General features: G+C 43.1%; 1 protein-coding gene across 6 annotated transcripts in view; it reads left to right on the top strand.

Annotated features, from left to right (window-relative positions):
* Positions 1-13,972, top strand: part of RAPGEF4 (Rap guanine nucleotide exchange factor 4) — a 247,792-nt gene that overhangs the window by 179,637 nt on the left and 54,183 nt on the right. For all 6 annotated transcript variants that reach the window (XR_008310598.1, XM_053266590.1, XM_053266585.1 and 3 more), the window contains 5 exons: positions 5,104-5,188; positions 5,960-6,020; positions 7,955-8,031; positions 9,935-10,081; positions 11,628-11,746. Coding sequence is in view for 5 of the 6 variants with exons in the window: in XM_053266590.1 (XP_053122565.1) it covers positions 5,104-5,188; positions 5,960-6,020; positions 7,955-8,031; positions 9,935-10,081; positions 11,628-11,746 (489 nt within the window). In the remaining variant the exon portion in view is untranslated. The remainder of the gene's footprint in view (positions 1-5,103; positions 5,189-5,959; positions 6,021-7,954; positions 8,032-9,934; positions 10,082-11,627; positions 11,747-13,972) is intronic.

A 13,972-nucleotide genomic window follows, 5' to 3' on the forward strand; every position in this document is an offset into this window, starting at 1 on the left:
TACTGCAACAACTGACAGTAAAGCCTTTCAGAAAACCCACGGTAAAGCCTGGTGTCTGGGAAAGCTCCAAAAACTTTTTTTGCTGCGCCCTCTGCTGGCCAGCTCTTGTTTTTCTTCATTAACCCACCCCTCTTCAAAGTTCTTTTCTGGCTAATTTGAGTTAATCATAAAATGCAAGAGGTGGATAGCAGGAGGGTGCAGTGGAAAAAGCTCCCAGAGCCGCCTTCTTGTGAGACTGCCCATCAGATCCCAGAAGAAAAGTCAATGACAATCTGCAGGAGTGTCTGGATTCCCTGTAAACTCATGGATTGCAGTGTATTTGTTCACAAGCTCTGTTTATAGTGTGTTTCACCACCGACTAGAAAACCTCAATGTTTCATAAGATGTAATTATTTCTTTGAGGTACATATAGAGTTGCATTCAATTCCCTCCTTACTCGCCCAGGCTATATTTTGTTCCACTATCCAGTGATTGAGTAGTTTCTTGATATTGAATTAGATACAATCAGCAGAAGCAGCTTTACGGAGATTTATTTGATATTGCTGGAGTAATTGGGTGATAATTAGAATTCAAAGGGCTTTCCCAATAACTCTGAATATTGAGGAGATGAAAAGGAGGACCAGTTGCAGCAGCAGCATTTTATATAGCGCTATCAAGTGTTCAAAACCACACGTGAATTATTGTATAAAATATATACTTCGGTCTCCCAACCTTCGGACCCAGTAACATTTGTTTCAAAAGGTGTTGTGCTTGTCACCACACTGGGGATCAGGCTCTTAAATTCTTTCCTTCCATCCTTATGCAAAGGATAAAGATGCACAGCAAGGTTTTGGCCATTAGCCATAAAAGTATCTATCTATCTATGTACAGCAAGCATAAAGGATGCATAGCAAGCATAAGCAGATAAAGCAAAAAAAAAAAAAAAATAGCTTGTTTTCCTAGTATGAATGGAATTTGTGAGTTTTCACTGTGGATGCCAAGGATGCAATCCTGCTCAATGCAGGGAGCAAGATCTAGAAAATTTCAAGTGGATGAGTGAGATGGCAGAGAGTACTCTGGGCCAGTCTACTCTTCCTTAAGGGTGTAGGTAGTATTCTACCAAAGAAAACCACAGGGCTCTGTGGGTGCCAGAAGTCGCAATCAACTTGATGGTACACTTGACCTTTACCTTTAGGATGTGGTAGGAGAGCCCATATCTTACCTATTGCCCATGGCCCACAGGATTGCACCAACCCATTTTTACTCCCATCTTACCAAATCCTGTCTTTCTACTCTTCACTTGCAGCCTGTTTCATTTGAATTCTTAGTTATTTCCAAAAGGATCAGGTCACTACAGATTAATGACTAATACCCTACAATTATTTTTTTCTTCTTGGTTAGTAGTGTATCCATGTATATAGTATAAACAAAAGAGAACAGACATGATGGGTGTAGCACTGGTTTCCTGATAGTGAGATGCATTTCTTATTCCCATCCGTACTGCCACAATAGCGAAACTCCATGCCTGTGACCTTGATGGACCTCTCAAGTATCAACAGTGTTTATTGATCATGTAATTTCACCTGAACTTTCCTTTCCACTAATGTGCAGCTTGGTTCTCCGTCTACCTCCCATTTATTATCCTGGGTATAACTAGCATTGCTTGTCCAATGAGTTTCCTGCAGAAAGTAGGTCTTCACACAGCAGGATCCTAGAATTCTACATCAGTAGGAGCACCGTATAGGTTTACAGATGCATTGAGACCTAATATCTTATCATGTGACACCTGGGCAAGCAGAAGACTGGGATGCCTCTTCAAGAGGCTGCCACTTCTGAGATGTGAAATGTTCACTAAGCTTAAAGGAAAGTTAAAGAATACGTGACTAGACAAGACACCAACCAGTTCAAACATAAACCTTATGCCACTGGAATTTTGGAACTTATGAGGTTGTGGCTAATTTCTCATCTATTGTGGAAGAATACACAAATACACAAACAATAAATTCCACAAATAGATCTGTGCTGGTAAATGGAACCACATTGGTAAAAACTGTTAAATAATAAAAAGGGGAAAAAATAGATATATAAAATTAAAAACATATGCAAATACTTGTGAGGTACAGTTTAAAAAATGTATAATAGCCTGTATTCTAAATGTAAATATATATAACACAAAAGACTATTTCCATCAGAAACACTTGTATACTTTTTCTAATTTTGCTATTTATTCTGTGGTATTTTCCAAATGTGCAACATTAGGGTTTCCTAATTAAATATCAATATAGTTTAAGTGTGTTACAGCTCTCTCCTAGTCACAATTATGTGGATGTTACTCTCATGAAATTCAGTGGGGTATACTGCCAATTTAGGATTACAGCTTTTGGCAGAATAATGTCTGAAGGCTGAAAGAGACAGGATGGTGACCCACAAGTAAAGTTCTTCCCTGTATAAGTGTTCCACATGTGGTCCATCATATATAAACTGCCATGTGAGTCAACCCTTGTGATTTGGGGCATGCTAACTTGGACGTGAATTGGCTGTCTCATTCAATAAGTATGTTTATACCTGATGGGGCACACACAGAGGCGGGTCTCACGATCAGTGAGACCCACTTTGTCTGGGATAGCGGGGAGAGCAGGCTAAGCCCGCTCTCCACGCAGATAATCAGGAAGCCCTGCCGGGGCGGCCAGATCGGCCACCCACACGACTGCCGGCTCCATGACGGAACCGGTGGGGGCTGGGGAGTTCGTGGGCCACATGGCCCCTGGAAGCTCCAGCATGCCCTGCGCGAGCACACAGGACATGCTGGAGAGACCCCCGAGCCGGGAGGCTGCTTTTGAGCCTCCCGGCCAGGGGTCTACTCATGAGTAGCCACAGTGCGGCAAATCACAAGCAAAAAAACTGGGTTTGCGGAGTGCTCGCTCCGCAAACCAGGTTTAAGGGGAGGGTTACTTGAGTGGGTTGCGCATTCAGGAACCACTGGGTTCGCAGCCGAGCCCGGTGGTTCACACGATATGCAAAAATCGGGCTAGGCTCCCTTAGCCCGATTTTTGCAGACCATGTGAATAGCCTCATAGGTTTTTAGGTGAAGACTTTACCATACCAGCTGTCACTTTTGATTTTAGTCCTGTGAACCAAGCTCCAGCATATTATCTTGGTTGCCTGGAAAATATTTAAGAAACGTCTTCTTTGCCATGAACCCCACCACTCATTAAGCTCATCAGGAGAGTTTGTCAGCAGTTGCCACCGGCTCCTCTGATGGCTGCTCAGGGACAGGCATTCTCCATTGCTGCCCTGAGGCTTTGGAACACGCTCCCTGCTGAAATAAGAGCCTCCCCATCTCTGTCAATTTTCAAAAAGGCAATTCACTCAGGCTTTTAATTAGATACACAATTTTAATAGTTTTTAAACTTTGTGTTAAATTTTAAATTATTTTGATGTGTGTTAACATTTTAATTTTGTTTTAATTTGTATTGTTTTATTGTAAACCACCCAGAGATGTCAGTTTGGGGTGGTATAAAAATGTGTTGAATAAATAAATAGTTCTGCTTTGCCTATTTGTGAGACCGGAGGCTCACTCCAGAAGCGGTCCTTATAGACAGGGAAGGCTGAAGAGGCATGACTTGCTCATCCAGGAGCCTAGCTAGGAGAGAGGGGGCCCGTGTTCGCTCCTCTCCCCGGCGGCCCCTCAGAGTGAGGGAGATAATGAAGAAAATTAGGGGAGGGGAGTGGAGCTGGAGGGCGCTCAGGAGCTGGGGGGGCGGGTTCTTTGAACCCATCTGCTCAATTATAGCTACGCTCTTGTGCTCGTCTCTTGCTAACCCTGCACTTTTGGAAAGGAGGCAGCCATTATTGGATGCCAAAGCACTGCAGCTCTTTGCTAGAGGGAAGAAGCAACTGGCCTCATTTACACAGTGTAAGAGCAGAAAGAGAAAGCCCAGTCATTAGGTCTTTCATTCTCATTCTGTCTACTACCGCCTCCACCCACCAAGGTCTCAAACCAGTTTGCTGAGGGACTACATCCCCTTCCCAACACAGCAAAGTGGTCAAACATTCCAGTTGGGTGCTTGGGAGTGGTGAGAGGAATGATGGCAAATAAGCCTACTAGGGTTGTGTGCATGAGGCAAACAAGGGATTTGGTTCAGAGCACATAAGCAAACATCTTAGGAATCTTAGCTTTGGAGTTTTTAAAAACAAGGTTCTGGTTTGCTGGGCTAAAACCTGATGAAAACTGTGGGTAAATACCTGATAAAAAGGAGGGCAGAGTGATCAGAAGTGGGAAATAGTAGCTCTTTGGCCCTTCCTCTAACTAACAGAAATACTATTGCAAAATATGCAAATACATATAAAATTTTCACAAGACATGCAAATGCAATAATTATCTTGTCTGTGTCACTGAATCATTCTAGCTTTGTGTAGATTTTGTATACTGTTCAGCGCAGATAGCACCTAGCCCCTGCTTATTCCTCTCTTTTGGCTATATAGAAGAAAAATGATAGTCCTTGCTAGTTACGCTGGACTGGAATAACAGAGGAGTGCCACTAGGTGAGGCTCCCTACATTAATTCCAGTGCCTACCGTCACCTTTCAGTGCAGTGCAGAAAGCAGAGTCCTTCCTTTGTCTCATATGATTAAGTGGCCCACCTCTTGAATAATGAGGTTTGCTGGTTATGGTGAGGGGCAAAAAGAATGAATTCTGGAAAGAAGTTTATACTTCTAATGCATACACTTTTTTAGTCAGGGTGTCAGCCACTGCATTTTACTGATTTGCTGTTTATAATATTGAGCTGCTGTTTTACTTTTAATCTCCCTTAGGCTGCTTTGAGGACTAAACAGTTAAACGCTGATATAAATAAAAATACATAAATAATATATACAGAGCTGTTGAACCACACTGTGAATACAGTGAACTAGCTCTACTGCAAAGGGCAGATAGAATAATCTGTTTGGCACACTTTGCAGAATACTCCTTTATGTAGGCAATTGCTTCAAAATTCCATAACTCCTTGATCTCTCCTTGGGGTGGCCAAGTAGTATACTTCAAACATTTCATGTGCAATGGCCTGGTCTTCTGTTTGCTTTGTCACTGTTTCTAATTGTGTGGTCTTGTTGTTTTTTACAATAGGCCTGGCCAGAGAACCGTTGATGACCTAGAAATCATCTATGAAGAGCTTCTGCATATTAAAGCGTTATCTCATCTCTCAACTACAGTGAGTCTTTTATATGTTTTACCATTCATGGCAAATAAATAAAATTGGGGCTGGCCTGTAGCTAGCTCTGTGTGGATGCAAAAGGGGCATAGTGGTGGTGCCTTGGCCACCCTTGGCCTCTGCCCAGTAGCACTCTCCATTAACCACATGGGTACCTTCATCCCTGGTTGCAGCTCTCAGGTGGTGGCCAAGTCACGCACTCTCACCTCCACACACCACTGATTGCATGGTGTCCCCCATATAATGGAATTTATTTTTTTTAAGGATCTGGGCATGGGATGGGAGATATCAGAGCCCTGTGCTAGTTGAGAAGAGTAGCCTTTCTGCTGAAACCTGCCATGTTCTTCTGATATAATCTGTTTGTTTACATCACTCATCTTTCATGTTTCACTCATGTTTTTTTTACATCACTCATCTTTTACATCACTCATCTTTCACTCATCTTATAACCCATAGTAAATGTTGTAGTGAACCTGCCCTTTTGCCTACTGCCCTTTTGCCTACTTTTGATACTGGTTTTCATGCATATTTGCCTCTCGTCTTTTGGATCCTATTTTTAGTGCTATGTTTCCTCACCCTTCCCTTTTTCATTGCTGACATGATTACATGTATATACACAAAGTGAGGATTCTGACATTGAAATTTATTTATTTATTTAGCAAATTTATTGACTGCCTGACTTCCTTAGACTCGAGGCGGTTTACATAGATTGAAACAACAAAAGCGAAGATATAAAAATAAATAAATGTGTTTTGTTTTTCTTCCTTTAAGGTAAAGCGGGAGCTCGCGGGTGTTCTGGTGTTTGAATCGCATCCCAAAGCAGGAACTGTCTGTAAGTAAAATGGATTTGTTTGACCGTTTTGCATTTGTGTGTCACATTGGACAAACTGCTTTTTACATTGTGATTGAAAATTAAGAACTTGGGTGCAGAAACCTCGGGAATCTGCTGGGCCATTTGTAATACAAGGAAATTGAGAAATCTGGCTCAGAACTCGAGTTTTAAATCACTGTTTTATTTGCTTTATTTTGAAATCACTGTTTTATTCAATTTTCTGAAAACAGATTTCTAGAAAAGCATGCAGCTAGATAGTTGATTAATGTAAGAGATATTATGGATATGAGCAAGACATTTGGTCTTCCATCTTCTTTTTCTGGGTTGTTCAGTGTGCTGCTGGATGGAGGAAGGGGAGATTGGGGTGCATGGGTGCTCCTCCCACACGTGAGCAACTGGGTTTTCAAAGCAGAAATGTTTTCGCTGTGGCTGGGCATCCTTTTCCGGCATAGATGCAGCATTAGTCAGAATGTCAGCCAGTGTGTTTGGGACTGCAGCCTTAGGATTTCGCTTACCTACAAAGTAATCTGTACTTTGTACTCAATTACATAGTAATCCTTGGATTACGTCTACTCTGGTGGCCATCTGTGCTGGTGAAATGTAGGGATGTTCACGGAATTCTTTGTGCATATTCTAGAGGGCAAGGAGTGGTACCTTTAAAAAGAGGCAGACAGGTCCTACCTGCTCCTCTCCCCCATTGCAGCGCTGCCGCCACCCCCCATCAGAGCACTGTTGTGCTTAAAACTTAACTTAAATGTTAAGTTTTAACATTCCCGCCCCCATGCTGCTGTCCTCTTTAAAACACCCACCGTGCTGATGCGATGCTGCTCCCAGCAGCCCTCATGCAGTGTCGGCACACAAATGGTGTCAACACATGCGCCGACACCATTTGCATGGTCAGCAACACCATGTTGACCATGCAAATGGTGTTGGCACATATATCGATGCCATTTGTGTGCAGGGGCAGGTGGGGGCTCACCAGAGGAGCATGTCAGACCTGCCTGCCTCCTTTTAAAGGTACCCCTTGCCCCATGCCAAAACATTTCGGCTGCAGGAGCCCAATTCATTTTGGTGCCTCTCCAAAGAGGCGCCAAAAATGATTTGGGCACATTCCTAGTGTAATGTCAACCATAACTTAGCCTATGCACAAGAGCATAAAGTATAGAGAACATAAACAACATACACTATAGAAAACATATCAGCAATGCCATCCTCTCCCCAGCTTCCAAGGAACACCGCTGGCACACATCAGTCACAGAGCAGTATTCCATAACACCATAGCTCTATTCAGACATTATGTTGTACCTCAGTTCAGATGTCTGTACACTCGTACATATGTTTGTGTGAATGGCTGTACCTGCGTTCATTTAAAAGTGAACCTAAGTGCAGGTCCTCAAATTCATGGTATAGATAGGAATCGTACTGCTGTACCTCAGCGTAACATGTGAATAACTGTACCTGTGTACATTGTACACAGATTATACGAGTGTTGAACATATCTGAGGTTCAAAAGCCATCAAACCTTTTATACACACAAAACGCCAACATCCTCCTGGAGGGTGAGAAGAGTAGCCTTTTTTCCAGGGATGGAAAGGGAAGAAGCAGGACAAACAGCAGGAGAAGCCTCAGCTGCACTTTCACAGGAGCCTTCTCTGGTCTGGGAAACAAGCAGGGCAGATTTGAGCCCTCCAGAGGGAAGGTGGAGACAATGCCAAAGTCACTTTCTGCGTGCCTCTCCAGCATGCCATGTCCAACACAAAGGAGAGAAAGCAGGCAGAACTACTGCTAGATACATTTCGGATACTTATGGCAGAAACGGCCCGGAAAATGACAGAAATGGGCCAGAAACGGCTCCATTTTCCCCATGTCCTTTTTGGAAGAGAAGGGCCATTAAAATTGTTCTATTCATATTTTGTTTTTCCCCTCTTGTGTAGTATTTAATCAGGGAGAAGAAGGAACTTCGTGGTACATTATTCTAAAGGGATCAGTCAATGTAGTCATTTACGGAAAGGTATTATAATTTTTTTTCCACTATTATTTTTGTTTTTCAAATTTCAGAAATCATATGACAATGATCCATTTTATAGGGTGTGTGGGGGGATGCATGTGGGAGAGAGAGAGAGAGAAAGTGAGACTGAGTGTGTTTTTATGTAGCAATGTATTTTTATAGGCCCTGCTCCAGAGAGAGTCAGTAGCTCCTAGGTCTTTTGAAAATCAGTGTTTAAACTAGTAACAAACAGAGGCAAACTTACACAAGGCCCAAGCATGAAGATTGCATGTAGCACTCCTTGGGCAGGGGTGGGTTTGGGGATCACCCCCACCATCACACATAGAATGTGGAATACAAACTAAGGCTCCCACATATAAATCTACACAAATAGACCCATCTCACACAGTCCACCAAAACTTGTCCCATCAGTTTATTTTCAAGAGATTTAGATCCAAACAGTGTGTTACCTTTAATGTGTGCTTTGGCCCTGCATCTTTTGTTTTTGTTTAGTAAATCGCTGTCACAGAGGGAGTGATGATTCACATTAGGGCCACAATATGACATGAGGAGGATTTAACCTTTTGTCCCCAATGTGACCTCATTGTGGACCCCCCACGCAGCTACCATTTAGAAAACAAACACAAGATCTGTAGGGCCAAAGCACAGTGTTAAAACTAATGTATAGTTTGGTCCTTAGGCAAAAAAGACTTTTCACAGTGGGATTGTGTGAAGATTGCATTGCAACCCATAGTGTTTTATGACTAACAAACATGATTCCTTTTAAACCTGTGTCTCTTTAACTGCTTTGTAATCACTGAATATATGTATATGTTTACACTGCCTGACATACTGAGTAAGATTTGCACAAAAGGAACCCTTCCACTCGCAAACTATTTTTGTTGATCCCCCTTTCCTTTGATGCCACCTGTGCCTCCTGATAATAAGTCCTTGACGGTTGCAGGACCCTCGGGGACATGTTTTAGGGAGGCACAGGTGGCTGCAGATGGTAGGGGAGATTGCCCCTCCTCAGTGCTTGAGTGGAAGTGTTCTCTCTGTACAATTTATGCTCAGTATTTCAGGCACTGTATTTTATGTTGACCAACTGACTTATATTGCACTTGCATAATAAACAAAGTTGGCTAGCACATGAAGATTGCATAGCTGGGCAAATTCATGGAGATTTTAAAAAATGTCCTATCATGCAAAAGTTTCTTTTGAAACGTATAAGGCGTGCCAGGGTTGCACGCCTGTTGTGCAAGTGCAAATTTGCTTGCAACGGCACAACACTGGAATGCAAGTGCCAGCATGGCACAACTAGCGAGTATACAGCCTTGCACTAGTATCACATCCTTGTACAGGTGAAGAGTTAGTCAAGATGTTGGCTGCCATTGCTTGTAGATTGTGTGCTGCTCTGTCTCCATATTTGAAAAGATGGGATAAACAAGTTTTAAATAAAATAAGTAAAATATTCTCATTTGATGTTAATAAAAACTAGAGCCCACAAACTCCTCTGTCAGTAAAAGCTGCACTACAGAGAATAGGATTTGAGTTAGCAGGGAATATGCATGAGAGAGAGTGATAGTCACTGAGGAAAGTCTGTTATTCAACAAACTTGATTTTAAAAAAAACCATTGACTTAAAAAAAAAAAAAAAGCAACTTGGCACCATCAGTGGAGCCAGAAGTCTGTCTCTGAATCAAATTTCTGATAACAAACCCCATTCTTTTTCTGCCCTTGCCTTTTTGTAGTATTAGTAATAGCCAGCTGCCATGTATTGTTTACTAGTCATTATTTTGGCTGTTAATTTCCTGCCAGATGCATTTGTTGTAGTATTTGGCTTGGAAATCCAGTGTTTGCGCATGGGAGTGTCAATGGAACGAACTCTAAATTATGGTGTCTCTGCATAAATGTTTTGTTATTTTTAGGGTGTGGTATGTACCCTACATGAAGGCGATGATTTCGGCAAGTTAGCATTAGTGAACGATGCTCCAAGAGCGGCTTCCATTGTTCTTCGTGAAGATAACTGTCACTTCTTGAGAGTAGACAAGGAAGACTTTAACAGGATACTCCGGGTAAGTCATTGTTGACTAAGAGGTCGCCAGTCCAATTGGCCTCCTTAAGGGCTTTCCCTCCAACACATTCAAGCACTGGGTACCTCCACTAAGGGCTCTGCATGTCTGGGGTTCCTTCACTCATTCACATATAAGTGGAAGATAAGCTATAGAGAGCAGAAGCTGCTCCACTGCTGATTTTAAAATAATATCTTTGAGAGTGGCACAGTCATTGAACCTATCTATGCAAAAAGCATATTTATTCTTCTCCATGGAGGAAATGATTGGATCCTCCTCCTCCTCTTCCTCCTCCTCCATCTAGTGGTGGTGGTGGTATAGCACTGATACTATTCTTCAGCATTTATCAAACACAAATAGGAAATCTGAATCCAATTTTAAATGGGCTATTCAGTGCTGGTAAGGAAAGCTCAGTGAGGAAAACACCTCACCCATCTCTGTGAATCAAGCTCCAGCTCCTCCGGGTGTCCTGGCCTCGTGACCTAGCCGTTGCTTCTGCCCCTTGGGCCTCCAAGATTACTGGGTGTGGCAGGAATGCACAGCAGGGCAGGTTTCAGAAGGTGCTCGGGGGCTTCTGCTGGACACTCTGGCCATTGGCTTAGGGTGTCCCTGTCCCACAAGTTCCCATTTTCCACCTTGAATTGTTATTGTTCGTAGACATTTTTTTTAAAGTGAAAGAAACAAAAATATTTCTATATATAAATGAATGAATAAACAAATGCATACATTTTTGTTATTGTGTATTTATTGTACATATGTGTGCCCCATCTTTCCATGAAAAGAAATGCTCAAGACAGTTTTGCAGCATAAAAACCAGAATATCAATAAAATGCAAAAGAACAAGAATATGAGAAAAGGAATAGCAGAGAAAACCATCAAAACCACAATATCAGTGAGAGTAACAACTCACAGACTTGGCAGGTCAGAGGCTGCTTCCTGGAAAAGAAAGGGCTTCCAACAGTGATTTAAAAAAAACCCATAAAAGAGGAGGGAGCATAGTGAACCACCTCCCCCAGAGGTAAATTTCATATCTGGGTGAAGCTACAGAAAAAGCCCTCTCCCACATTCCAGTCAGGCACAACTCTGATGTTAGTGGGACATGGAGGAGGGCCTCCACAAAAGTTCCAGTGGGCAAGCAGGTTCATGTGGAAGGAGGTGATCCTTAACATATCCTCTTCTCCCAATGCTTAGGACTTTGAAGATGACCAGCACTTTAAATCAGGCCCAGAAACAGACTGGGAGTCAGTTAAATTCCCTGCCTCGCCCACACCTGCACGAGCCATTCATGCCCATCCCTACTGGGCATGTCGTATGAACCCAATGTCGACATATTTTACCCTACCTGCAGTTCTGAATCCAACTTCTGTAACCGATTTCAAAACACACTTGCTACATTACAAATGAAGCAGCCCATAGAGTCATTGCCTTTCAGCATTCATTAACATGATGTGAAAGCCATTCATATTTAAAATATTTAATAAAAAATAAGTATTTCCCTTTAAAATATGTGTATGTATCTAGCACATTAATTATTCAAATCATCTTCCAGGATGTCGAAGCAAACACAGTGCGACTCAAGGAACATGAGCAAGATGTCTTGGTACTGGAGAAGATCCCAGCAGGAAACAGGGCTTCCAACCAAGGAAACGCACAGCCTCCTCAACACAAGTATGTTTCCGTTTCACAGTGTCAGTGCTAGACTATGATTAATGCTTTCAAATGATATTACTTAATCAATAGTGTGCTCTTCCTGCCTGTGGAAGAATGCCATGTGTCACGTTTGAAAAGAAATTACTGACTCATCAAATGCCTTGAAGTGCATGACATATAAACTTCCAACAGCATTCTCTGTAGTCCCTCTGCTCTCCACAATCAATTCTAAACAGTTCTCACTTTCGATATTTACTATGTACAAAAGTCCTTAAGCCAAAATAAATGTATTATTAACAGGCGTGTGGCAACCTTCCGGCGGTCAGGGGACAAAGTGCAGCCAGGGGGCTTCCATCTTCTCCCTTCACATGTGCAAAGTGCGTGCATGCCCCAAACCACACCCCCAGGCCATGCACAGAGGCCCAAAATTAGACGGGGTGTGGGGTGCAGCGCTCCAGCAGCGCTCGCAGCAGTAAGGGGGCAGGCGGTGGTGAGAGCTCCTTCCATGGGCCCTCCTGCCACCCAAATGTCAGGTCAGGCCATTTTCGGTCCATTTCGAGGCTCTGTGCATGTGCACAGAGGTCTGAAATGGCCCCCAAATGGCCTAACCTGCCATTTGGGCAGCAGGTGGGCCCATGGAAGGAGCTTTCGGTGCCATTTCTGCCACCATCCACAATGGTGGCAGAGACAGTGGCATAAGCGCCTTCCATGGGCCCTCCTGCCACCCAAATGGCAGGTTAGGCCGTTTCCGGCCCTTTTCAGGCCTCTGCATGCACACAGGGAGCCTCAAAATGGGTCAAAAATGTCCCAGCCTGTCATTTGGGTGGCAGGTGGGCCCATGGAAGGAGCTGTCGCCACCACTGCCACCTCTCTCCTCACTGCTGCGAGCACCACTGGAGTGTGACACCCCACACCCCATCTCTGCTATCTCTGCAGAGCGGCAGTTTAAAAAAAATTTTTTTTAAGCAGGAGAAGACGGCGACTAGTGGGGATTGGGCTTGGGGGTCCTTTGAAGGCCCCTCAGACTCCATGGGCCAGGGGACATTTGTCCCCCCTTGTTCAATGTTCCCTATGCCTATGATTATTAAGCAGGCAGTTACCAAGAAGAGTTTTAACAAGCTCATTGTTTCATTATTAAGAAAATATATTTTAATGCGTGGATTTTTAAGTCTCATAAGGCGTATCTAACCACTCTGCTTCAAATTGCTCCCATGACTGTGAAGCATTTAGGATGCACAGCTGCGTAATAGGTATCTACTGGTGTTCATCATGTGGACAATTTTGAAATATGTATTTTAAAAATGCAATTTTCTTAAGCTGCTGATGAAAATATCCAAAGGGAAGACACTGGTGCTGAGAGAGAAATATTCTAGATCACCCTCAGTTAACTTTCTTAGGAGCACCCACTCTTTAAAATGGTCCTAATTTGAGTTATTCACTCTAGAGTTTATCTAGCTCAAATTGAACAAGCACGGAAACACTGATCACTGTCCAAATATGTATGTATTCAATGAATTTGCAACCTACTCCTAAGACTGCTGGTAGGCATAGGGACTGAAGCCCTATCTGCCTCTCCCTGAGGACAGTTTTTCCTCCAGTGGGAAAACAACCAACCAATATGGCTGAGCACTGCCTGACTGTGATTTGCCTAAACTGCTCAAGGGCTAATTAAGTAATTACACCTAGGAGCTCCTAATTAGGCAAGTCTAACTTGTGCTGATTGTTCCTTGATACTTGGGTGTGCAACACTAATTGTTGCTGCTGCTTAGGCGTCATCTTCTTCCCTGACTTTGACTTCCTGCCTTGGTGCTTCTTTTCTGGTTCCCAGTTCCTGGCCATCCTGATCTATATTTGTGTGTGGAGCCATCCAGCTAACTACATAGTATATTTTCTGATTTGCCCAATTTCTCAGTTGTAGCTTTACAGATTTTACTCTCTGGCTCTGTCAGCATTCATTCTGACAGGGCGAGAGCTGGTCTTGTGGTAGCAAGTATAAATTGTACCCTTTGCTAAGTGGAGTCTGTCCTGGTTTGCATTTGAATGAGATACTACATGTGTGAGCACTATAAAATATTCCCCTTAGGAGATGGGGCTGCTCTGGGAAGAGCATCTGCATGCTTACATGTAGAAGGTTTCAAGTTCCCTCTCCAAGATAGGGCTGAGAGAGACTCCTGCCTGCAACTTCAGAGAAGCCGCTGCCAGTCTGTGTAGACAATACTGAGCTAGATGAACCAATGGTCTGAC

Source organism: Hemicordylus capensis, chromosome 1 (assembly GCF_027244095.1).
Source record: "Hemicordylus capensis ecotype Gifberg chromosome 1, rHemCap1.1.pri, whole genome shotgun sequence".
Lineage (NCBI taxonomy): Eukaryota > Metazoa > Chordata > Lepidosauria > Squamata > Cordylidae > Hemicordylus > Hemicordylus capensis.